This window comes from Cygnus olor, chromosome 3 (assembly GCF_009769625.2).
Source record: "Cygnus olor isolate bCygOlo1 chromosome 3, bCygOlo1.pri.v2, whole genome shotgun sequence".
NCBI lineage: Eukaryota > Metazoa > Chordata > Aves > Anseriformes > Anatidae > Cygnus > Cygnus olor.
The window spans coordinates 46,620,839-46,645,662 of record NC_049171.1 but is presented as its reverse complement, the minus strand read 5'-3'; the positions used below and the strand labels follow the sequence as shown (position 1 = coordinate 46,645,662).

Below are 24,824 nucleotides of genomic sequence, written 5' to 3'. Positions count from 1 at the left end.
AACCTACTAGTCTTGGAGATCAGGCTGGCTTTCTTTCCTCAAATTTCTTACTGGAGAAAATGGAAGCATTAGAATTTTTTAACAGTAAATTTCAACACAGCTTTTATGAGAAGTTATTTATTGTGTACTGAAAACATATGGTTGGTTATTAGGTATACTGATAATGCTCCAAATACTGTATACTTACATTTCTCTATGCTGCCAATAGCCCTTACTTTTAAAGGCAGGTTTAGAAGATGAGAAGATGTTTCTCAATACCTGATAAGTCCTTAAATTCTTTCATTGGTGAAAAATGTTGAAGCAGCAGTAATATATGAAAAAGGGAATGTGTTAATGTTCACTTTTGCTTTTGAAATGCTATTGAAGACTTCAGTCAGAAGTCTCCCTGTACTCAGAATGTATGCTTGTGAAATGTCCCCTTAAGCAGTGTTAAGGAGCAGCGCAGTCAGTCCTCATGGTTTTTGAAATGCTCATAAGAAAGCCACAGGTCTTGCAGTCCTTCCCCTTGTCTGTAGTAGGTCTGCACCTGAGAGCAAATGTGTAACAATGCAATTGTGCTAGGTTTCGATTATATTGGTTATAAGATGGTGGTAGTGAGTAAGGAGTGACTCCGTTCAAATGAAAGGCATAACTTTAAAAATGGCTCTGAGATTCTACTAATAATTCTTTCTATTTCATAAAGCTAGGTATTAGTGACCCCCCAATCTGAGACATCTGGGATGCTATCAAAATGAGCTGTATGATCTAACACTATGCATAAAGCACAATTTAGTAGATGTGTGCATGAGTCTGAATCTCAGTGGCTTTGTATAGGGTTAGCTCCATCCACCTTGTAGGGGGAGCTTCTTTGACCAGGACCTTAAAAAAAACAAATTGATAAGCTCTTATTCTTAAAACTAAAGGTGTGTATTACTATCTCTGCTTGAATGCAACTCTCAGGCAGTAGTGTGCTGTGTAACAACAGCGAGGCCAAACTGCGTTAACCAGTTCAGTGTTTCATCCTTCCTAAATTATTTTACCTTTACTACATCTCTACCTTGTTTTCAGTATATATGTAATTTTCTCTTTGTGCCCTGTGGCTACATGTACAGATTTTTTAATGAATATTTGAGTCTTATCTCTAACTTGACTTCCAAAGGATCATTTAAAGCTGATCATTTAAAATGTACATAATATTTATTTGCCTTAATATTAATGATGTCATAATTGTCTTAACTAATGTGAATATGCTCCTTTTTGTCTTTTTTTGCATGTATTTATTGCAGCCATTGGAACTGCTCTGGCACTCTTTGGATGAATGGCTAGTTCTTATAGCCACAGAGCTGATGAAAAACAAAAGGGACTCTGCCAACATTACTTCTATTTTGCTGAAGCAAAAAGGACCAGATCACCAGGATGCTACTCCTACTCCTTCCTTTGCCACTGCAGGAACTGAGAGCACAAAAGAGCTATCCACTGACACAGGGGACTCGAAAACATATGAAGTTGCTGGGAAGCAGGAAGCTTATGCTGATTGCCAGGATGTTATCTCCATGACAGCAAACAGGCTAAGTGCTGTCATTCAAGCATTTTATATGTGCTGCTCCTGTCAGATGCCTCAGGGGTAAGGAAGATCCTGTTTGTTAACTAAACTGTTACAATTTTAGAATCAAATATACTTTCTTGGAAGAATGTTCGTGCTGACCAGATTATATTAATGGCACTTAAGGATGTACTTCCTAATGCATTCACTAGCTCTATTATATTTTTTTTCCTTCTGCTTTAATGGTACCAAACAGCACAGCAAATTTTGCATAGTGCTGCTACTTATGAGAGTAACTGTGTTGGAGCAGGATACGTATTGGATGTCTAATAGCTCTTTTTAATCCTGTGGGATACATGCAGGAAATATAATTTTGGTCACTTGAAATTGAGCTGTTTCTGCTATTGGTTCTTAACATGAAAATATCCCTAAGTTTGATGTGATTATCCAACAACAGCGATCATTGAGCTCAGAAAAAATGCAGATTATCAGTGTATATGAAAATGACAGCTGAGGCAGGACTCACTTGGCTATATTGCAGAAGTTTATAATAAGCAGCCTTTCATCTCAAAGTAACACTGGCTTGGGATTCTGCACCACGTTGGCAAACATTATATTGTGTGGAGCAAACATTACAGCTTATGTAAGTTTGATACCATCAGCGTCTGGTTTAAAAGGAAAAAAAAAGTAGTGTCTACTGTAGCTGAGGTCTTAGTCTGTCCAGGTTAGTTAGGGATTATATTTGTCAAGTGAATGAAAACATCCTTTGACCCTCTTGAGTGGAGGATTAGGAAAGTATGGAGGTGTGATCAGCTATCTGAGGAATCTTGAAGTGAGGTTCCTGCTACATGACAACTCTTGGTTATTGCCCGCCACTGAAAGGATTTTTCTTTCTCTGCCACATGTAGTGAAAAAAGTTTTCAAATCAGCCAGTGCTGTCTGTCTGGCTGTATGCTCTTCCGTGGGCATTCTGGAAGATGCTATGGTAATCAGCACATTCAACGGGCAGCTCAGTACCTTGACTTCTAATTTTACTCCACCTTAAATAAGAAACTGCTTGTAAGCTATTTCTGTTGACATCTCTATCAAACCTTACTAAGATAAAATGCCAATAAAGGCTTATTTATGACAGCCAAATGAAAAGGAGAAATATTTATAGAAGTGAATAAGTACATTTTTCCCCCTTGATTTATCTGTTTATACCAAGATTAAATTTGAGGCTCTGTTCCTGTACCCTGCTGACTGCTAACAGGCCTTGCCCATTGGTTCTGTCCCTCTGTGCGCTTTACACTCAGATTAGAGGAAAAAAAAACAAACATGAATACTATGTAGGCTTAATTGAGAGTTGTTACCATAGAAGCCAGAAGAGTAAAAACTACTTCAGTGACTGATTGATAACTGGGAGGACTCCTTGGGGTGCAGGAAAGTAAGGTAGAGCACACCAAAGTTCTGGGTTTCTTTAGGGCTTTTCAGAACTTTGTAGAGAAGTGTAGAAGAGCGAGAATTATTCTGCTTTACTAAAGTTTTCATAGTAGTAGAACTAAATGGCACAACACTGCAAGTCATTCCTGCTGTCATCTTCAAATAACTTTTGAAATTCCAACAAATGACATTTTCAGATAGAAAATGGCTCTATTTTTAAGTTCGAGAGTCTTGTTTTAATGGAGGAGAATAAACAGAGCCCATAGTTTTCCATTATTCTTAATATTCATACAATAAAGAAGACGTTTCATGCTTAAATGGAAAATTAGCTGGCTGATGAGTTACTGAGTGTAAATAGAGGGTTAGCACTTGAGCTTCGAAAGCATTAGAAACATTAAGGTTATTTTCTTGTTATGATTGCTTTGCTGGTGCTATTGAATCTAGGCATTCTTTGTCAGTATACTGAAAAGCAATGTTTTCAGCATCAAACCCTAAGAATGTATACAAAGTTTTTTCCTCTTTGTAAATTGCATCTCAACCATAAATCGCCATACAAGCTGTAAAGAGAGTTCATCTCCTTTCAGGGAAGACCCCTCTCTTAGTTGTTCAATACTTTCAGACCAGAAGTGGTGTCTTTAAAATGTTCATACTCTGGCTCTGCCTGGAAGATTTTCTTTACTTGTTTGTTTTTTTTTTTTGGAGTTAGGGGAGAGACGTGCTGAGTTTTGGTTTTTTCAAAACAGAATAAGGGAGAAAAGGAAAAGAGCTCTTTTTTTTTTTTAATACAGAAGAGCTGCTCGTTTTATCTTAATTGATGTGTGGAACAGAGTTATTTTCAGACTTCTTGGTGTAGTAGTCAATTTTTTTAATAACTTGTGGAGCTCTAATAATTTTTCAGAGGTTTTCTAGCATTGTTATCTTGTACTTTTTAAAGCGCCATTTTTCACAACCTTTCTAGGCACTGGATGGATGAGAGGGTTTTAGCCTTGGTTGCAAGTATTCGTTAGCTCATTCACACGCTAAAGGACCCAATTAAGTATTTCTTTCTTTCTGAAAAGCACAGAACACAGGTGTAAACAAATGGTGTAAAGTTTGCAACCAAGTTCTCCAAAAATAGGAGGAAAAAATAAACTCCCATACTAGTGTACAAGATGCTTACATGGCAAGCAGTTTTATTCCTTTAAGAAACCATTAAGCTTCACCTTGCCCCCCATTGTTAATGAGTTCACTGTAATTTTATTTCTTCCTGGCTCTTTTCCTCACTTACTACAATTTCAAGGTGTGTGGTTTTACCCAATGAACAAGAATATAGAACAATGTATAATGTGTATTGTGCATATAATATTAGTCCTTCCATATATATTTCAATACAACATTTCCATATTGAAAGCTGGAATGATTCAATGCAAAACTGTGCATCTGCATTACTTTGAACTTTTTTTGGTCATGTGTTTAGTAACAAAGGTATTTGGCAGGTTGCTTGATTGTCTTGATCATTTGCATTTTTGCCTTTTCCATTGGTTTGTTATGAAATCTTAATGCTGCTGAGTATTTCATTTAATGATTGACTAGTTAAAAACCATCAGTTTTTATTTGCATAGTATTTTATCAGAAAAGAGAATGCAACAGTGTATGTAATTCAAATTCTTTTCAATTTCACTAAACAGAAGTATCTTATGATTTTCTTTGAACAGGATGACATCACCTCGCTTTATAGAATTTGTTTGTAAGCATGATGATGTCCTTAAGTGTTTTGTTAACCGGTAAGTTTCAAGGAATGGGCAGTTTCTTTCTTTGTGTGCGTCCATAGTAGTTCAAACTTCATAATCGAATTATTTCCTCTTCTTTGTTCCAAATTAAGTCTTCTCTTTCAAGGCAGATAAAAACTTTGATTCTTCCTCATGTGTTATACATTATGACTTCTTAGAGGAGTCACCACCTTAGCACACTTGGCTGTTCTCAGTTTCTCAGGGACTACCCAGTTTATAACAGTGTCTTCTGTTTGGAGAGCTGCTTGTATCCTGCATGTGCAAAGGAGGAGGTAGTACAAGTCATTTGGAAACAAGAAAACATTAGAAGATAGAGAGTCTGTTGGAACTGTTCTATAGGACTAGTTGCATTGTCTCTTTATGTAGGCGTAATGTATCATGAAGCATTATTATTAGATCTCTGACTAATAGGCTTCTAACCTAAGGTATTTTTCTTTCAGAAATCCCAAAATAATTTTTGATCACTTTCATTTCCTTCTTGAGTGTCCTGAACTAATGTCCAGATTTATGCACATCATAAAGGCTCAGGTAAATGTCAAGAGATGTTTAGTTACAATTTCTATGAATATAAAGAAAGTAGTTTGGTTTAAAAACAAATAAATATATCCATTTGGGGAGGACGGAAGAACAAAATGTGGCCTCCAGTGCTTCTGAATCTGGGATGCTGAAAGATCAGATTAAACAGACATGGGGCATCCAGACGTCTCTACTTTAAATTCTTTATAATTCATGTGTAAGTTCATTTTAGATTACCAGTGTTAAATATGTCTCAAAAGTCCAATTTGTACATAAATGTCATAATAGAAAGTTAACTTCACTTAATTACATCTAATAAATTGAGCTTTAAAACACTCTGCTTTTCTTTAAGTGACTTAAATTTTGAGACAAACCACAGGACGAATACACCATTATTAGCTGATTATGCCATAATTAATTAGTGGAAGCTCCTTCAGTGAAACATCATTTTGTAATGTTGCACTTCGTACTGTTTCGTTGGTTAATTGTGGGTGGGTGTGGTGTTTGGTTTTTTTTGAAAGTAAAATATTGATGTATTGATAACCTAAATTCACTTTTTGGTTTAATGTGGGAAAGTTTTGTGGTATTTTTCTTAGGGGTTATATAGTCTGACAGCCACTTCTGTGTAGCTGATGGTCCAGTCTTTCTGCATCCCAGATTTCAGCAAGCTCTTGACCTTTCTTCAGCAAGTCTAGTACTTTCCACTTCCCAAAATACTGTATGGCTTATTAAGGTAGTACTGAGTAACTCTCTGCACATCTCAAAAAGCATCAGTGGTGTGTATAACCATTTTCACAGGATCACAGAAGGGCTGATGTGGAAGGGGACCTCTGGAGGCCATCTGGTCTAACCCCCTGCTCAAGCAGGGACACCCAGAGCTGCTTGCCCAGGACCGTGTCTAGGTGGTTTCTGAGCATCTCCACAGCCTCTCTGGGCAACCTGTACCAGTGCTCTGTCACTCATGCAGTAAAAAGTGCTTCCTGATGTGTAGGTGGAACAGTGTTTTCTAGCTGTGCTTAGGAGGTCGAATTACGTAGTTGAATGCATCTGTGTAATGTGGTTTACCTCTTGTTTTGTAGCCATTTAAAGATCGCTGTGAATGGTTTTATGAACATCTGCATTCGGGGCAACCAGATTCAGACATGGTGCACAGGCCTGTCAATGAAAATGACATCCTTCTGGTTCACAGAGGTATTGTGCTAGAAACATAATAGTGTCTCTTAGAAAATACAGAAATATACTGAAATAAAATGAATTAAGACAAAATTAATTGGTTCTTTGTATTCAGATTCTATTTTTAGGAGTAGCTGTGAAGTTGTCTCTAAAGCAAATTGTGCAAAACTAAAGCAAGGGATTGCTGTGCGATTTCATGGAGAAGAAGGCATGGTAGGTAAAATGTCATGGTTTTCCTTTATCACTATATATGGAAATACTAATTCTGTTTTTCATGAGTGTTGTTTTGAATTAAATCCAAATTTAAAATAACTTCTATGCTTTACTAAGAAATGTGGTAACCTAGCTTAACTACCCAGTGGAAGTTCTAGGTACTAATATATTTTATTTTTTTGACATGCAGGGGCAGGGTGTGGTGCGTGAGTGGTTTGATATTTTATCCAGTGAAATAGTTAACCCAGATTATGCCTTATTTACCCAGTCAGCTGATGGTATGTCTCTGTTTTTTTCCTCTGATTTTAGAGCATCTTTTATAAAAGCGTTTTAATAATCTGAGAGTCACTTAATTGATTGTAGAATGTAAGATCGCTATTTTTAAATAGGAAAGACTGACAGAATTGTTTTCATATGTAGAGAAGTAATCTGTTCAACGTACGTTTTTATAAATATGAATGATTTTTTTTTGATTTGAAGTTTCCATAATTTTGTTCTTCTTTTGTGAGAGGACAGTGAGTTGTTAGTTTTAATGAGTCCATGCTATTTAATGATTCCATTCTATTTCTGCCTGGTATTAGAGGGACATAACACTTTGACAGCAGTATAGAAAATGTTTTCCTTTCTCTTGCAGTTTTAAGGGAACTGTGGAGATACTCCTTTATTTCTTTTTAGAAAACCACAAAGTCAAACAGTTCACTTTTGTGGTAAAAACAGATGTTGATCTCCATGCGTCTGCCTTTTATTTGACTTTTGGGTGCTTCATGCACAGCAAATCTTTATCGATAAAAGATTTCACATCAGCAGCATTGATAAATGTTTTGTTCTCTACCTTACAAAGTCTTAGGAAGTGGCAAGGATTTCAGTCAACAGCAGAAGTATAGATCAGTTTCTGAAAGTTAAAAGTTCAGGGATGTCTCTTGGAGATGGTCTCTTCCAAGGAGACCAGGACAGGATGGTCTCCTGTCTGCATCTGGCTGGAACCAGGTGAAAGAAAGTGAATATAGTCTGATCCTTCATTTGAGCACGTGTACAAATTGGTAAAAGCATGGACCATTAGAATGAGCAAAAAATGCATGTAAAAATACAGTAAGATGGAAGACCAAGTTTAGCAGATCGTGGCTGTTACCCTTGTGTTGATGATAATTAATCAGTGTTGCCTTGGAGAGTGGCTAAGCAGTGTCATTGTTACAATATGATGGCATTGCATTCTAATGCATTTCCTTCTGATGTCTTTTTGACAAAAAAAACAACCAATTTTCCAGAACTCCAAAATAAAAGTTTGTGTTTTTAGATGGTTAGCTTATTTAACAAATATAAACTTCAGTTTAATAATAACGATGATGATGAAGAAGAAACCAGTAATGTTTTTATTTTACAGGAACAACTTTCCAGCCAAACAGCAACTCTTCTGTAAATCCAGATCATTTGAACTACTTCCGTTTTGCAGGCCAGATCCTGGGACTAGCTCTGAATCACAGGCAGTTGGTGAACATTTACTTCACAAGGTCATTCTACAAACATATTCTTGGTATGGTTTTATTTTAATCCTGTTTATTAGTCATAACAATCGTCTGAGCAGTAAACTTCCTTTTTAACTTGTGTGTGTGTGTGCTTGAAAGTGGAAAAAGTCTTGGAAATAAATAAAAGTCTTGCTGATCTTTTATGAACATCAGAGTTACAGCATGATACGGCAGTGATTGCTATTTCAGTCTGAGCCTCTCATGAACCGCCACAGCATGCAGAATTGCCTTTCTCTTTAACTGGTATTCCTTAATCTTCCTTGGAGGTGTAAGATAGTGTGGTGTTTTATTTTTCCTGAAGAACATGGATAAAGAGTCTTGCTTTTCTTCAAGAGCCACTCTTTAAGTCTTAGTAAGGCTTTCAAGGGATTGGATCTCAGTCTTTTTTTTTTTTTTTTTTAAATAACCAGTCTGTTTATCTGCAACCTTTTTTTGATGTTTGCTGAGTCTGGAACAGATCAAGGAGTTTCAGATTTACTGTTTCTCTTCCAAGAAAGTATTCAGGTAACAGCGTTGCAGTCTCATGATGCAGCTGCAATCATCTTTGTCAAGATCTTGCATGGAACTAGGGATACATTTTACTTGCCTCCCTCAGTACTGCTTTCTGCTGTGGGACAGTGACTCGTGTACTGGGCAAGAAGAGATGGAAGACACCAGTATGAAGCAGCACTACATTGGTAATGACCCATCAGGATCCCGTAGTCATTGATCCTTCACGTAGGAGAAGGGTTCCAAAGCAAACATTTCTTTGTATGACACAACTTGGCACTGACTTAAGAGTTGGCCTCTCATCAAGAGATTTCTCTGTACGAGCAGAAGAATGATGCTCACAGGCTAATCTCCATGTGATGTATTCACAAACGAAAGTATTTTTTTGCTCTTTACTTACACGCTTTGAGAATAGTCAAGTGGTGCTCTTGTGACCTCTTTTGGAGATGACTGCTAATTAATTTTGGTTCTTTTGTAGTTTGAACTCTTATTACATACTAGGTTTCTTGGTATCTGAATTAACAAGATGATGCATTGTTTCCTCTTTTTTTTTTTTTTTTTTCATTTTGCTAAAATAACTTTGTTCTTATAGTCCCCATTTAAAGATGTCTGCCACTTCTGAAATTTAAGGCTGTCACCTCCGGTTACCAGATATGTTCTTTTGCTTCTTACTCACGTCACAGAATGATATTTTTGCTGAAGTGAGAAATCAGCACAATATGTAAATCAGCAGTTGGCAGCTGAGAGGAAAGAGGATGTGTCTTCTAACATAGCATATCACTATTCCAAACCAGACAGCAGTGAGTAGTCTCTATTAATAAGATCTCACCAGTCCCTCTGAATAAGGTCTTGCTGTTCTGTTGAGCAGGCATCCTGGAATTCTCCAGAGGTTTGTGTACATTCAGCTCCTTTAAGTTCAAAAGGTTCACAGGTTTTTATCGCTTCTTGTTACTTACCACACAGTGAACTGGAAAAATTATACCTCTGCTTCCCAAAGTAGTTTCTTTTCCTGCTCTAGAGTGGTTTATATAAACTTTTCCAAGGCTGCTTCCCTCAGCTTCATGCACCTCCTCTCTTCTTGCATAAGGAATTTGGGTTGCACACCAGCAGATACTCCTGAGGGTTGTTTTTTTCTTTTGTTTCATTTTTTTGGTTCAGGTTCAGCTATGGATTATACTCACTGTTGTTCATGCCAAATATAAGTTACCAGGTTACAGACATAGTAGAGGTTCCCTTTAACCCTCTTTGAGGCCCTAAGTAACGGAATATTAAATGTCCTCTTGAAGCCTGAGACCAGTTCCTTCCTTTGGTTTCTCACCTTGCACTGAGATCCTTGATCTTTACTTGCCTTTCCTGATGATGACACTGAATCCACTGGTGTGGTGAGACCTCCTCTACCCAAGGAGTCCTGTGAACTTTCAGAGGAACTCTTCTCTGTGTGTCTAGAGAAGGTGTGAAGTGGAATTGCCGTAAGTAGAAGCTGAAACTAACATGAACAAATGTGGCTGCTTTTTGAGACTTAGCACCTTTTTTCACCCTGATGAGATGAGATCTTTCTACAATAGCTTGTAGGCAAGGAGAGATCTCCAGCTTCAGTGATAACCCAGCTAATGTGATTTATAACGTTAGATGTGTAGTCAGTGTGATTTCTGTTTTTGAACTTAAACATTGCTTTATAGTTTCTTTTGCGTATAAGGATTGAGCTCTACTACAGATCTAGAACTAAGGCAGAAATATAGGCAGAAATTAACAAGGCCTCTGAGGTTTCCTTTTCTGTGTCTATATGCACCCTACTTAAATGGTAAGAGAAGGTAGTTTCACTAGTGCTGTTATCCAGTTACTTTGTTTTTCTAAGGAGCTAGTTACTTTTCTGTTTGGCAAGGGAAACTTCCATCTCTGACCTACCAAGACACGTAGCAACCTAACTGGTAAATTCCTCACGGTGCTATCTCCTGGTAGAATCAAGTATATTAAGAAATACCCTGTGAAATATTACAGGCAAAAGTGAAAATTATTTTCTGGGTCAGTGGATTTTGAGCTGGGGGCCTTATATATCCTTGAATACTTAATGCACTTATCTCAGGGAGACTAGAATCTTGTCCTGATGAAATTGATGGAGTTTCTTTATAGCTGTCTGGCTTGAGTCTTTATTGATTGGTAAAATATCTGTCAAGCAGTTGAGGGAGCTTAGTGCTTGTGTATCACAGCTTGCTGACTACGAGTGTAGTTTCCTCTTGACACTGTACTTAATTTTTTTGTCTAAAGGAGTCCGATTCCTGCTTTTCACTCTGTTTTGTTACCCATGGTTTGGTTATGTTCCCCAGAGATGACATTATTTCCACATTTCATATGTGAAATGCACATATGTGTAATAGTAGGGAAAAGTGAAAGTCCTCTAGAAACTACTAGACAGCCATTTAGAAGCTACTAGAGAGGTATTAAACTTTTTGGAGAGATAACAGTGAAAATCCATTAGTAAATTATCTGCCCATCTCTTAAACTGGAATGTTGCGAAGTTTTATCAGAAAAACAATGCCTTACAGTTCTTGTGTGCAACATTTCAGTGCAAGTCACAACTTTCAGTGAAATACTGTAACATGCTTTTTGCATTTACATGTTTGCACCAGCTGTTAACCTTTGACTTTTGTGTTACTGTCACGGGTGCTGCTTCTGCAGTCCATAGCATGGTAAGACCTCTACTGATAGAACATTTGTGTAGCACTTCACAAATGCATGGAACATGGTGAAGCAAAGGGAGTACTTCTGAGTAACTTGCTTTTCTCTAAAGCTACTAACACCTGCACCCCCTAACCGCTTTCCAAGTATTTATCTATCTTGATAGAGTTATCTAAACTATCTGCCTTCATAAAGGCATTTGGATTTGCTTTCTTGTGTAGTGAAGAGGCAGTTCTTTTGTGCAAACTTAGGCAACTTGTTGTTCTGGACGTGTTTGCTCAAATTTGTTCTTGAGTGCCATGTTTGTGAAGGGCATATAAATAGGCAGTTTCCATATTTGGTTGGAAACCAAACTTCTAGCAGCTCTGAGTTTATCTCAGTGCTTCTCAGTGACTTGCAAGTTCAGTTTGAAAATGTGAAATTTCTGTAAATCTTTTATTGTTTTTTTTTTTTTCAACTGAATAGTAGATCTCATATCAAAGGATTAAAAAGAAAGCTGAAGAGTGAAAGAATTTTCAAAGTATGGAAAGATTGTCTTTTTTTCCAGATCCTTTTCTGGGAGGAAAAGATATAGCAAAACATTATGTTTGAGTTTCTAGAAGTTGCGTAGAAAACTTGAGTTTATTTAGGTAATATATTTAACCTTGTGTGTTCTGTATATTTAGATGTTTCTACTGAAGTCCATTAGTCATGTAAAATTGTGCAAATTGTTGTTGCTTGAATGGTATGCCATTTGCTTCACTGGAAAGAAAAACATACAGAGGAAACTTTAATGCTTTTAAAATGTAGTAAGTTAGTTCTGCTCTAGTTAATGGTGAATCCCCTTTTCCCTTTTTCTGTTACTGCATTATTCTGGTTCATCTCTAGAGGGCAATCTTCTACCATAAATTAAGTTAGAATACTTTTCACTTTATCCTATTTATTTGGGGGGGGGGGTTGTCTTTATTTTTTTTTTCTAGGTATACCTGTAAATTATCAAGATGTAGCATCTATTGATCCAGAGTATGCAAAGAACTTGCAGTGGATTTTAGATAATGATATCAGTGATCTGGGTTTAGAGCTGACCTTCTCTGTTGAAACTGATGTCTTTGGAGCAATGGAAGAAGTGCCATTAAAGCCAGGGGGTGCAAGTATACTTGTTACACAGGAAAACAAGGTGAGTATACAGGTTTAGTCAGAAGCTGACAGTATAAGAAAAATAATTGGACTGACTTTCTGAATAACTGGAAACATAAATGATACACCACTTTTAAGGAGGTACATAAAAAAGTTGCCAACACATTTTAGCCCCCTTTTTCTAGCTTAATGTGTTATCGAAGTAGTAATCTCCATTAAGCATTCAGCTTTGATATTCTTCTTTCTGTCAGAACTCTCAGAAGGAGAGTTAACTTTAAAACAAAAAACACTTAAAGTGTTAACTTTATGAATATCTGTAGTTTTTAAAATAAAGTCATGGATAAACACCAGCAGAGTAAAACAATAACAATTGCATAAAAAAAAATAAAATCATAGGTAAAGTCGCAAAGCATCCTGCCTGCTAAGGCTGTCTATGGCCCTAGATTGCTGTGCAGTAATGTACAGAATAACTGGCAGAGTAAAAAGCTGCAGGAAGCTTTTCAGCCATTTGCAGTTTTCTCGGGATGTATCTATATCAGTAGTATGTATCTACTTTTTTAATATACTTTAATAGTAACAGCTTGGAAAGTCCTTGAGTTCTCTGCAGCTTTAACCCAGAAACAAAAATGGGAAAACAGCCAGATTTTGACTCGTAGAAAATGTAGATGGACATTAATTGAAATCTTCAGTTCGTAACCCGATATTTTTGAGTAACCAAAGCAGTGTCATGTGTAAACCTGTATTTTTTTTTTGTATCATTGATTCTTCTATTCCTTGTCTGCTTCGTGTGTTGGTTTTCGTAAGTGTGGATCTAGTCTAACTTGCTTTGTGTATGCAGTATTCGTGCAGCTTCGTCACTAGCATAGACAGCTGTCGTAATGGTAAATGACCGCTTGGTGTCAGCATTTGTTCTAACAAAATTTTAGTTTCTTTTGGTGCAATTGGCACTGACTTCTTGTGTGCTTAATCCTCATTTTCATTAAGGCAGAGTGCCATTGCAATAACTGAAATACATATTATTAGCCTGATTCTGCACTGTCTCCTGCAATATAATCATACGTGAAAGAATAAAGACGATAAAACAAGTCTAATTGTGAAGGGAGTGGATGATTAATTTCTTTATTACTTATCAGAGAAAGCAAAGATGTTGATTCTTGTTTCTGGTCTTAATTTCAGTATATAAAACAGATGTACTTGAAATAAATTGTGGTTTCGTAACAACCATGTAAAAAGTTGGCAGCTATCAGTTAGCATGAAATTAGAAGTTTGCCTACGCGAGGATATCCTCAGTCATTAATAGCTCACGTTGTTCCCTTAACTTCTGGCTGGGCAACACTGTGTAGAACAGATGCACCCATGCTAGCTCATCAGCCTTCCTCTGGGGTGACAGGAGGGGATTAGAGTTTGTGTAGCTTTTATTTGAAGGGTGGTAAAAAACAGCTAACTGTTAGGGTAGCTTTTAAACTGTTAATATTCGTTGATTTTTGAATTTGCAGGCTGCAAAATGTAAAGTCAACAGGCTTCTGTAAGATGACACTGTCTCTCTACTGCTGATTTTGACACAAGGAACTGAGTTGTTGAAAATTGTAGATCTGTGTTTTAGTGGGTTTTAGTGCTGTTGGGAGATTTTTTGGATTTCTCTAACGTGCAGCTCTAGTAGGTTAAACAGAAAAGAGTATCCTGTAATTTATGCAGCACCTCTTTTTTTCTGCAACAGATATCTTTTTTCTGCCTTTACCTGAGGAATAAAAGACTTCTGTTTAAAACTCATTGTATTTGCAATACCTCTGGGAGAAGGAAATATAGCTCCTAAAAGAATTTGCTGTGTATGCACACCTGCAGATTACCTGTTTGAAGATAGCATATTTTTAAAGGAAATTGAACAAATCTTTATTCCTTAAAATAAATTAAAAAGAAAAACAAATAAAAAAGCCAATAAAAAAAAAAAAAACAAACCCAAAGCAACAGAAACCATCCAAACAATCCATTTCCCTCTCACTGAAAAGCAAAAATCAAACAAACAAAAGAAAACCACCAGCCCCATTGAGAAGTGGTAATAATAGCTGTTTGTAAAAAGCTGTTTTCTTTGAGCAAACAAATTTTGTCTTTTTACATCAGCTGTGTAATAGGTGAATGGTTGTGGGTTCGTGCAATGTAAATGTTCCAATCTTACAATTGGACTGTCTGTGTAGTTCCAGCTGAAGTATCCATTATAGTAGCGGTTCAACTGCTTTTTATCATTGTAATGGGGAGACTTCAAACAGAAGTCTGGCTTTTTCTGGTTTCCTTGCTATATGTTTTTCTTTGTTCTTTGCTGTATACGTTCCTGCAGCTTTCTACTTACTTTTTAGGAAAAATGAGAGAGATACAAAGTTTGACCATATGCTGTTTTAAAAAAGTAGTCCAAAACTCCACAGTCATATGGCTTCATGACTTGTCTGTCTGTGACCTGGCTGTGCTGTTAGGCAATAAAAAAAAAAAAAAACACAACTTATTCAAACAGCGTTAGAATGTGGCTGGCCCCTAAACCTGAACATCATAACGGGCATTGATCGTAGCCTCACCCAAGTGTATGGGGTTGTGAAATCAGGGAGGTGTGATCTTTGCTTGCTTCACCTCAAAGGAAAGTACAAAACAAGCCCTTATCCAAGCTAGACGTTGTTGTCAGATTTGTGATGTGCATCTCGCTGAATGCAGAATGAGTTGTACCTTTTATGCACTGTGGAGGACTGTGTATGAAATTCTGGAGGTATTTGTTTTTTTTAATGTGCTCCTAAGGCTTCTAAGAGGGAATAAAATGCAAATGAAGTGAACAGAGGGGAAAAACAAATTGACCAGTTTTTTTGCTGGCATATATTACGTAAATTTTGTAGTAAAGGTCTCTCAGCATGCACCAGTTCTGATAGTCAATACGCTCTGCTGTACCAGGCTGTTTAAAGATTTCTTGTTATACCTAAAGCATAGCAACCGTATTTCATAATGGAAGTGTTTAATGTAAATATATTTGTAATGCAGAAAATAGGTACTTAGGTGCGTAATAATTTTTTCTAATGGATTTTTCGAAATAAGATTGTGAAACTTTCTCTCTACAACCCTGTTTTCTCAATAGCCTAACTTAAGTAACAGAGACGTAAAAACAAATATTTCTGATCTGATCATTGAATACCACTCTTAACACTGCTTTTAATCCTAGCTAATGTTTCTTATTTCTTCCCAGAGCTCATAAAATGTAGATGCAGAGGCTGACTTTTGTCTAGTGCAGTTAATCTCCTTTGGCTGCTCATCTAATTCAGTAGAAAAAGGAGGTGTCTTCAGTTCCATTGACACTAAAAGCAACCTAGGGAGATTACTAGATTGAAACTAGATATTTGGGAACAGCTTGGCAGTTGAAGACATGCTTAGATATGTCTTCACAAATTAATTGTCCTCGCACTCTAATAAAATGGTATTAATGTATTTAAAAATATCTTCCAACCGTGAGGCAGTTGACTAACCCCTGTATATTTCTGGGAATGTAAGGAACTGCCTTTGATGCTGTTTTTTTTTTTTTTTTTTTTTTTTATTGAGAAAGGGAGGAGAGAGAATACTTACCTGCTTTTGTGCGGGTTCAAAGCCCAAATGTTAATCAATGTTTTTTTAATTTAAAAATCCACGTGGTGTTTTTGTAAGGTTGTTGTCTTGAAGCATGATAATGGTTAAGATGGTTTAATTGGGAGGTATATTTTATGAGTTCATTATTAGAAATCACAATTAGGAAGTAAAAGCATTACTTTGAAACTGTATACTTTAAATAGTTCAGGAATAGATTTCTATTCGAGGACAAATTTTCTTTTGTTGAGTAAAGAAATTTTATTAGACTTGCAAAGTTCTGTCAGGTTAAATGAGAAGTGTTTGTATAGCTTTAATGCAGGCACTTTTAAGTCTGTCTTTTTCTAAAAGTCTTCCTTTAACTGCCTCCTAGGCTTTTGTGTTTTCAACAGCAGAGTTCTAGTGGATTCCTTTTCAAACTGGAGTCCTTTAAAGGGGACAGAGTACCCAAATATCTCAAGCATGCAAACTATTTTATTGTCTGTTTGCATGTTTACCGTATAAATCCTTTTGGTTTTTTCTCCTTTTTTAAAAATTGAGAAGACTTTCAAGGCCTTATTAAAAAAAGAAGAAAAAAGGGTGTGAGGGGTTTATGTCAACAAATTTTGCAGGGGTAGTCAATATATTCTGTTAGGCTTCCAAAGACAGTGGGAAAGCAAGCAAGCTTTTTTGGCTCACAAATGTTGCTTCAGAATTTTACCTTTTTCTGAGTTATGTCAGTCGGCTTAACCGTGCCACAACAAATGCCAGTGGTGGCTGTATTAGATGCAGGCATGACAAACCAAGTTTATTCACTTCCTTGGGCTTGATCCAGGTCCTTTTTGAGTGGCTTCTGCTGTGATTTGAACCCTGCTGTTTGGGAGTTGTCTTTGATGGAAGGAAGGAAAGGGAAATAGCAGAAAGGGCTCTGGATTCTGAAGGGTCTTCTGAATTATCTCGGGTTGCTTCAGTGAGTGGAAAGTGCACAGGGGACTCTTAACACCTTACAGTAGATAATATTTGTGATATATGGAGGACTGCACTTATGGGTATTTGTGTATGTGTGAGCGCTACTCATTTTTGCTGTTGTATGTCTTAACGTCATTTTCTTAATTACAGGCTGAGTATGTCCAGCTTGTCACTGAACTCAGAATGACAAGAGCCATTCAACCTCAGATAAATGCCTTTTTACAAGGTTTCCATATGTTCATTCCACCGTCGTTGATTCAGTTGTTTGATGAATATGAGCTGGTAAGCACAGACACCTGTACTTTGTTCAGCACCCTTCATCAGTAATGTAATGATGTAGAAGTAAAGTTCAGTACCCACAAAATATTAATTGTGTATCTTTCATTTCAGTTTTTCTTTGTGCATCTATCAGTGGGGTTCTCAATATGAGTGTTCCTGCTTATCCTACTTATTTAGAATAGCCATCTTTCTGGCATTTCTTTAAAAAAAATTCTTTAAAAGTCAGGAGATGCTGTCTGCTGTCTTCGAGACACACTTTTGAGTTTGAGAATCAAATTGGAATAAGTTTCTGGAGTAGTTTGATCTTCTGTAACTAAGATATCTCAAGTTTTGTCTCTAGCCATGGTAAAACTCAGCTGCTTTTTTTTCCCCTAATTTCTTTCATCATAATTTCTACTTCTTGATACTCTGTGTTTAAATTGGACAGATCGTGTAACATTATCCAAATTCAAGATTTGTTTTTGTATTAAAAGTTAGTCATGGTAATAATGCAAGACTGTAAGGTTGAAACTAAACAGACAATGCGCTGCATTTTTTTAAAGCAATAACTTTTTAAAATAGCATAAACACTTGAAATTAATGGTTAGTCAGCACTAATCAAAAGCTATGTGCTTTTTCTGAAGGAGCTTTTGTTGTCTGGCATGCCAGAAATTGATGTGAATGATTGGTTAAAAAATACAGAATACACCAGTGGCTATGAGAGAGGAGACCAAGTTATTCAGGTAAAATTCTTTTTTTTTGAATAATGTAGATTACTGCAATTTAATCCACAAAAAGGTTTTTTTGTTGTCCTTTTCTGTCTTTTCATGGAAGCTGACTGACTAAAATTTGTGGAGCTTTTTTATACTATGTTCCTATATTAAATGACTTTTTGTATATTAAGTGATTTGGTTATGTATTAATTTGGTGTGAAAATATCCATGATTTAAGATACAAACACAAATTTACTGTTTTAAAATTATCCTTTCAAGTACTGTAAGTAATGAAAAATGAAAACTTACTTATTTCTTTTTTCTTATTTCTTTTAGTGGTTCTGGGATGTTGTGGAAGAACTAACTCAGGAAGAAAGAGTATTACTGTTACAGTTTGTTACTGGCAGGTGAGAAACTCTTGTGTAATAACAAATGTGTTGTTTGGATACTCTGAAATAAGTTAACAGTCTTCAGACTGCCATACAAACCACCTACCTAGAAACAAGTTGCTGTTTCAGGCAGTTTTTAAACAAGGAAGTAGTGAATTTAACTGCACTTTATATTCTTCTTTCTATTGCATATTTATGTGGCTCTTAGCTCCTCCAGGAATCATCGTTTGGTTTGGAAGGAACTTTAGAGGTCATCTAGTTCCAACCCTCCTGCTGTGGGCAGGGACACCTTCCACTGAAAGGTGGAATCAATAAAGGCTTTAATACATGAGATAGAACTAGGTATCATTTTAGTCGGTGTAAATAGAATATCCTTCTACTAAAGCTCATTTGGATTTAACGTTAGTGCAGCATGTCAAGATCAAATGAAAGTGTAACCTTATGCAAGACCGTTTGTCTTATGTAGTATTTCTGCCCTAAATTCAAGCTGTTCTTCAGGGAAAGCCACTTCTATTTCCTTTATGGTTTGGTGGCAGTGCAGGGCAGGGACGGGACAGGTTGAGCAGTAAATGCCACTTTGAGCTGGGTGAATTGCCAGATATCTGTATACAGATATTTTGTAGAGTGACACACATGGGCTGTCTGGATTTTGTAGTCTTTTTTTTTCTTTTTTCCTGGTAGCAGACAGAGATCACGCCATCTTCTTAATTTGGTGTTTCTTTCATAGTCTGGGATCAGTAGAGCAGTTGACCTTTCCTTTGTTTATAGGTTTTGTGATTAAGCGGTGGTAAAATGCAAATTTAGATCATCAAACCTTGTCTTTTATAGGAAGGAATTTCACAGTCATGGATGTATCATCAAATGGCACAGTCTTCAAATTCTGTTAGTTTCACTTGATTTATTACAAATTTCATTGTTTTTAGGGATCGCAGACAATTTAAGAAGCTAATTCTGTGTGCACATCCATCTTTTTCTTTCTGTCCTCTACAGAAACGAGTCTGTAACTCTGACTGCACATCTGTTGTGTGTCAACTGCTGGTCTTCCGTCTTTTAATGGACTAATCCATTTCTAAATCTAGATGGCAAATAAGGATACTTAAGATATAAAGTCATTTTTCAAATGCTGCTTAAAACATTCCAAATGATGCTGATGTGACATTCACTATGTGCATGGCATTTGGGATAATCTAGATTCTCAGGGATGCTTTCTATCAAGTAAACGGTTACGCGGTCTGATTAATACATGCTTGAGCACTATTCATTTTGCTCACAAATCATGTGCCATTTCTTGTTAGTAGGAAATTAGAAAATACGTTTTTTTAAAGAAATCTGGGCTGGAATTTAGAAACAAATTGCTATTATTTTTTTCTTCTATCACCTAGTAAGAACCTGTCGTGTTTTTTCTCCAGTGATGTAAACACAACAGATATTTCTCCGCAAACATTTAGATTTGAGAAGTTACCTCTAATAGTGGTGCGCACCTACCATTTTTGCACATAAATCCAGCAATGCCCCAGAAAGTCTTTAGTTTCTGGGCATGGAAGATTTAGATGCTGAGTTGTCTATGAGCTAAAATTCCAGTTTATGTCTAGTACGGGCCAGTATTTCAAGTCAAACTTTACACTAAAAGTATACCTGATTTCAAACTTGAATCTTTTTCTAACTGAATACTCCATGTTTATTTAATGAGGAATTTCTTTTAAGATTCTGTGTGTGCTGCTTGGGAGTCTGCATTCAAATTTTTCATTATTTTTTTCCTTTAGTCTCTTCTACATATCCACCTAATTGATTTTTTTTTATGAAGTAGTACTATTCTTTCTTTCCAATTAAAGGCTATAAAATTAATTTAGTGAGTCGAATAACATTAATTACATTTATGGCGATGTCTTCAGTGTTTCTCTGACATCACTAAATATTTCTCAAGTGTTACCTTTCATCTTCCCCCAGTCTTAAAGAGTTTTTTCTTCTATATAATAAAGTCTTACTTTGGTAGTTCAGAGCATACAGCATTGTGTTCAGCAGTAATACTAATTCTGAGACATCTTTTTTTAACAGCACACTTTCTATATCGCAAAGTTTGAGTAGCAGATGCTATGTGTTTGGAGGTCTTAGCACTCTGAAAGCCTAAATATAGCCTATAGAAAAATAGGTAGACATGATTCAGATGCAAGTTTAAACATTTTAATAGCATTGAAGTTTCCAAAGCTATGAAATTGTATTGTTGCTCTTGCTCAAGGCTATTTGTACATGTAGTATGGAAGGTAGGATCTTGTGATCTTATTTACACATATTTAAAAGGCCCTCTTTCCATTATTGGCAGTTTTGTTTTGAAATAAAACTCATACTCGGAGCCTCGTACTCATGCTGCAGCCATCTGTTACTTTCAAGCTTTGAAATCCATGACCATTCTGTATGATTTTAAACTATTGTATGAAAAGCATTTCAATAAGTTAAATTGTAAAAATGTTAGTTAATAGTGGGCTGAATAAGAAATATTCAACAGAGTGAAGTCTGTATTTTATTGCTTATATGAATGTGGAATTCTCCTGGCTCACAGAACAAAAGATCTCTGCAGGGGAGGCAGCACTGTAGTAGAAATGCAAGCCAAAAACATCATATAAAAGTGGGTACCATTGTAAAATCTTTACAACTGTTTTGAGCTGTGGCTGTGAACACAATCACATTTGTATATCAGAAATAGTATGCTGCAAATAATCAGTACTTCTCTTCTTGATGGTTGCCTTATACATCAGTGCTGGAACTGCCTGCTGAATAGTGCTGTCATTAAGACAGGTGGTATAGCTTTTTCTTGGACACTATAGCTAGCTCTTACAGGTATATTTAAAAAGTATTGTTGCAACCTCTGTCATAGCTCCTTAACATCTGGCAATAGCAACCTTTGCTCTTCTGCATTTTCATCGAGTAATTTTACTGTGAGTGGAAGCATTAATTCATTCTTTTCCCTTGCTCCTGCTTTTTGCAGTCATTTTGTTTTTTCATTGTCTTTAATGTAAGTACCTGAAATCTGGAATGCTAACAGCTTTTTCATATTTTCTGGAAGGTTTATTTTGTTTTATCTGTTTCTTTCTAGATACAGATACATAAAATAGATACAGAATCATAAAATAGACAAGGTTGGAGGGGACCTATGGGGACTGCCTAATCCAACCCCATGCTCAAAGCAGTGTCAGCTAAAGCTGGACGATCATGGTCCTTTCCAGTCTCCAAGGATGGTGACCCCATAACTTCTCTGGGCAACTTGTCCCAGCGTCTGACTGCCCTCACAGGAAAAAATAAATAAAAAAATCTCAAGTTTAAATGGAATTTCCTGGGCTTCATTTTGAGCATTGTCTCCTGTCTTCCCACTGGGCACCACTGAGAAGACTTGGGCTCCATCTTAATCATTTCCCCCTTCAGGCATTTAAACTCATTGACCACATTCCCCTGAGTCTTCCATTTTCCAGGCCAAACAACCCCATCTCTATCTCCACACGTCAGGTGCTCCAATCCCTTTGTGGCCCTTTGCGCATCTTGCTGCATTACGTCCTTGTCTCTCTTCTACTGGAGAGCTTGGAGCCAGTTCTTCTTGTACAGGGGAAGGATCACCTCCCTCCACCTCCTGCCAGTGTTCTTCCTGATGCAACCAAGGAGGCAGCTGTTCTTTGCAAGGATGCATTACTGGCTCACATTCAACTTCTTTAGTCCTTCTTCTAATAGTTTCTCGACTGTCTTTTTTCTTTTTATGAGGGCTGTAGTAACAACAGGTATTACGTTGTAATGCATACCAACTTACATTGATCTTATATCTGAATTTTACTCTGTTTGTCTCTGTTTAAAATTTGTGAGGGATGCTGAAGATTGCAGGTCTATTATCCATTTACACTTAAAGTAATCATTGAATTATACATTGATAAAAAGGAAAAAATTCCGAATAATATGATTAAGTGAGAATGCATTCCTGAATATGTTAGTGATTTTGTGTGTGTGTGTGTATGGCTTTGCTATAGAATGTCACTAGTTGAGGATGTAACTGATATTTTGGTTTTATCAGTAAACTGAAAACCTAAATAAAAAGATGCATCAAAACGCTATAGTCAGTTGTCCCACAGGTAGTAATCGGAGAATGAACATTTTTATAATGTGTTATTTCTTAAACTGTAAATGTAAATAAATGTAACAAGGTATAATTGAAATAATATTCTGAGGTGATGTTCTATTCTAAAAACTTGTCAAAGAAATGAGTTTTTTTGCAGACAGAATTCTCTTAATGTTCAAAGAATTTGATGTCTAACATAATATTGAATAATGCATTTGTTTATTTATAATTAAAAGTATTTAGACAATGAGAATTTTGATCCTGGTGAGAAAGGGAGAACCTTGATAAAAGTATTATGAGCTGGTCACATGTAACAGTAAAAAGTATTTGCAGGGTCAATAATATATTTTTGGTTTAACTGTCCTTACAACGATCTAACTTCTGTGAGTATTCTCAGTTCCAGGGTGCCTCATGGTGGCTTTGCCCATATAATGGGTGGAAGTGGATTGCAAAATTTTACAATTGCTGCTGTGCCATATACTGCAAATCTTTTACCAACGTCAAGCACATGGTATGTTAACTAGGTCTTATTAAAATATTCTAAAATATTTTTTTATTTCAAATCAATGTCAGTCAAAAATACGATCTGTTTGAATGTTTACAATAAAAGCTCAAAAAACTCTGTAGACAGTCCATGGAGTATTCCCTGGCCAACAAAGTGGTGGTTCTTTACTTAGAGGTAGTTGCATTGGTTTTGCTCATTTGCTTAACCAAAAGAAATGGGATCAATAAGGGAATCTTCAAGTTAAATTATTGCATTAAATTTTACTAAAATGAAAAAACTTACTTTTCTGCAATGTATGTGAATACTTAACGGGATTGTAATGGAGCACTGGATTTATTTGTTTGCTGTTTGTTACATAAATGTGACATCTTCATGATTCTCAATCAGAAAACTTTACTGTTTCTTCCTGTGTTTTTTTTTTCTTTTCTTTTCTTTTCAGTATCAATATGCTCAAGTTACCTGAATACCCAAGTAAAGAAATCCTAAAGGACAGGCTTCTTGTGGCATTACACTGTGGAAGTTATGGTTACACAATGGCATAATGAAGTCTAGAAAACTCATCTGTCTACTGATGTGCAATTCAGAGTGGCAGAAGTAATTCTGGAAACTGTCAATAGAAAAGCAGCTTAGGTGCTGCAGCCCATTGGCAGGGCTGGTTTTCAGAATTCACACAGGATCATCAGGTTTCTCTCTCCATTATATGTTGTCAAAGTAACTTTGATACTGTCAAAGAACGTACATTCTCAGTATTCTGTATTTTCATTTATTTAAATGGCAGGTCTGTATGGAAATCAGTTTACATGCTTTTCATTATTCAGTCTGAATCGGGAAGTTTGTCAGAATCTCTTTCTACAGGCTTATTTTTGATTTTCAACTAGATGGTTGAATGACATTTGTGTCATAGTTTATTTTACATTCAGATGGCATACTAGTAATGGACAGACGTGTACTTTTTGCCTTGTTGCATGTGAAAATGCCATTTATTTTTTCAGAGAACGCTATTGAAAGTTCAATTTGGATATTGTACAGTAAGACAGATCTGATGTATTTTCCATTTCTTTGCATAGCAACAAATAAAATTTTATAACTTTTTAGTATTTTAATGTATATAATATGTAAAGATTAGACTTACAACTGGAAAGGATATCAGATGAAATTACTATCTAATTTATATTAGAATTTACACTATATTCTACTAAATATTTAAAGTATTTGTGACTTTATAGTCAACTTGCAGATTAGAATTTGTAAATATTATTTAAGTTCTATATCCATTTGTTTGTTTGAATGCCTTTACTGTTTCCTTGACATAATTGTATGCTCAAAAGTTATTATAAAGTTTTAATATTTTTACGAGAATCTGAATGTGACAAGTTTGTGTTGTTTTGTGTGTTTGTTTTTCTAGGACTCTGTTCATCTTGCTAGTAATTTAAATTGCCATTGAAGCGGTATTTGAGAAGGCATTGTCAAAGTATATGAATGGTCATAAGCAAATGCACAAGGAAGGAACCTGAGCTTATTGAGAGGTTAACTGTCAAGACTATAATAATTAGAATCTCACATCAAAATTTTTATAGAATTAGGGTATGTTACTCAAGTAACATGCAAAAACGCACAACTGTGGCTCACCAGCATGCGCTTTTGATAAGTGGGGGTAGATGTATTTGCAAAACTTTTTTAGGGACCCTAGAATATGTCTACATTATTGCTTTGGATCAGGCTAAGATTATTTTTGTTTGCTCTGTGGCTTGTTTGTTCGTTTTAATGAATCTGATCATCCCTGCTTGTCATGCTTTCGCTTCAGAGAACGCAGTCTGGATTCTTCCCAGGTGAAACTAAGCAGCATCCAGAAATGTACCAGATACTAACAGATGAACATCTAGTTATGTCTGCAGGACTGCATTGATC

General features: G+C 36.2%; 1 protein-coding gene across 5 annotated transcripts in view; it reads left to right on the top strand.

Moving 5' to 3' along the window:
* Positions 1 to 24,270, top strand: part of HACE1 (HECT domain and ankyrin repeat containing E3 ubiquitin protein ligase 1) — a 50,252-nt gene extending 25,982 nt beyond the window's left edge. For all 5 annotated transcript variants that reach the window (XM_040552480.1, XM_040552479.1, XM_040552478.1 and 2 more), the window contains 13 exons: positions 1,266 to 1,603; positions 4,639 to 4,707; positions 5,154 to 5,241; positions 6,309 to 6,420; positions 6,518 to 6,615; positions 6,806 to 6,893; positions 7,997 to 8,146; positions 12,263 to 12,459; positions 17,106 to 17,237; positions 17,858 to 17,956; positions 18,263 to 18,333; positions 22,809 to 22,922; positions 23,356 to 24,270. In XM_040552480.1, the coding sequence (XP_040408414.1) occupies positions 1,266 to 1,603; positions 4,639 to 4,707; positions 5,154 to 5,241; positions 6,309 to 6,420; positions 6,518 to 6,615; positions 6,806 to 6,893; positions 7,997 to 8,146; positions 12,263 to 12,459; positions 17,106 to 17,237; positions 17,858 to 17,956; positions 18,263 to 18,333; positions 22,809 to 22,922; positions 23,356 to 23,458 (1,659 nt within the window). In that variant the 3' untranslated portion in view covers positions 23,459 to 24,270. The remainder of the gene's footprint in view (positions 1 to 1,265; positions 1,604 to 4,638; positions 4,708 to 5,153; positions 5,242 to 6,308; positions 6,421 to 6,517; positions 6,616 to 6,805; positions 6,894 to 7,996; positions 8,147 to 12,262; positions 12,460 to 17,105; positions 17,238 to 17,857; positions 17,957 to 18,262; positions 18,334 to 22,808; positions 22,923 to 23,355) is intronic.
* The last annotated feature ends 554 nt before the right edge of the window (positions 24,271 to 24,824 follow it).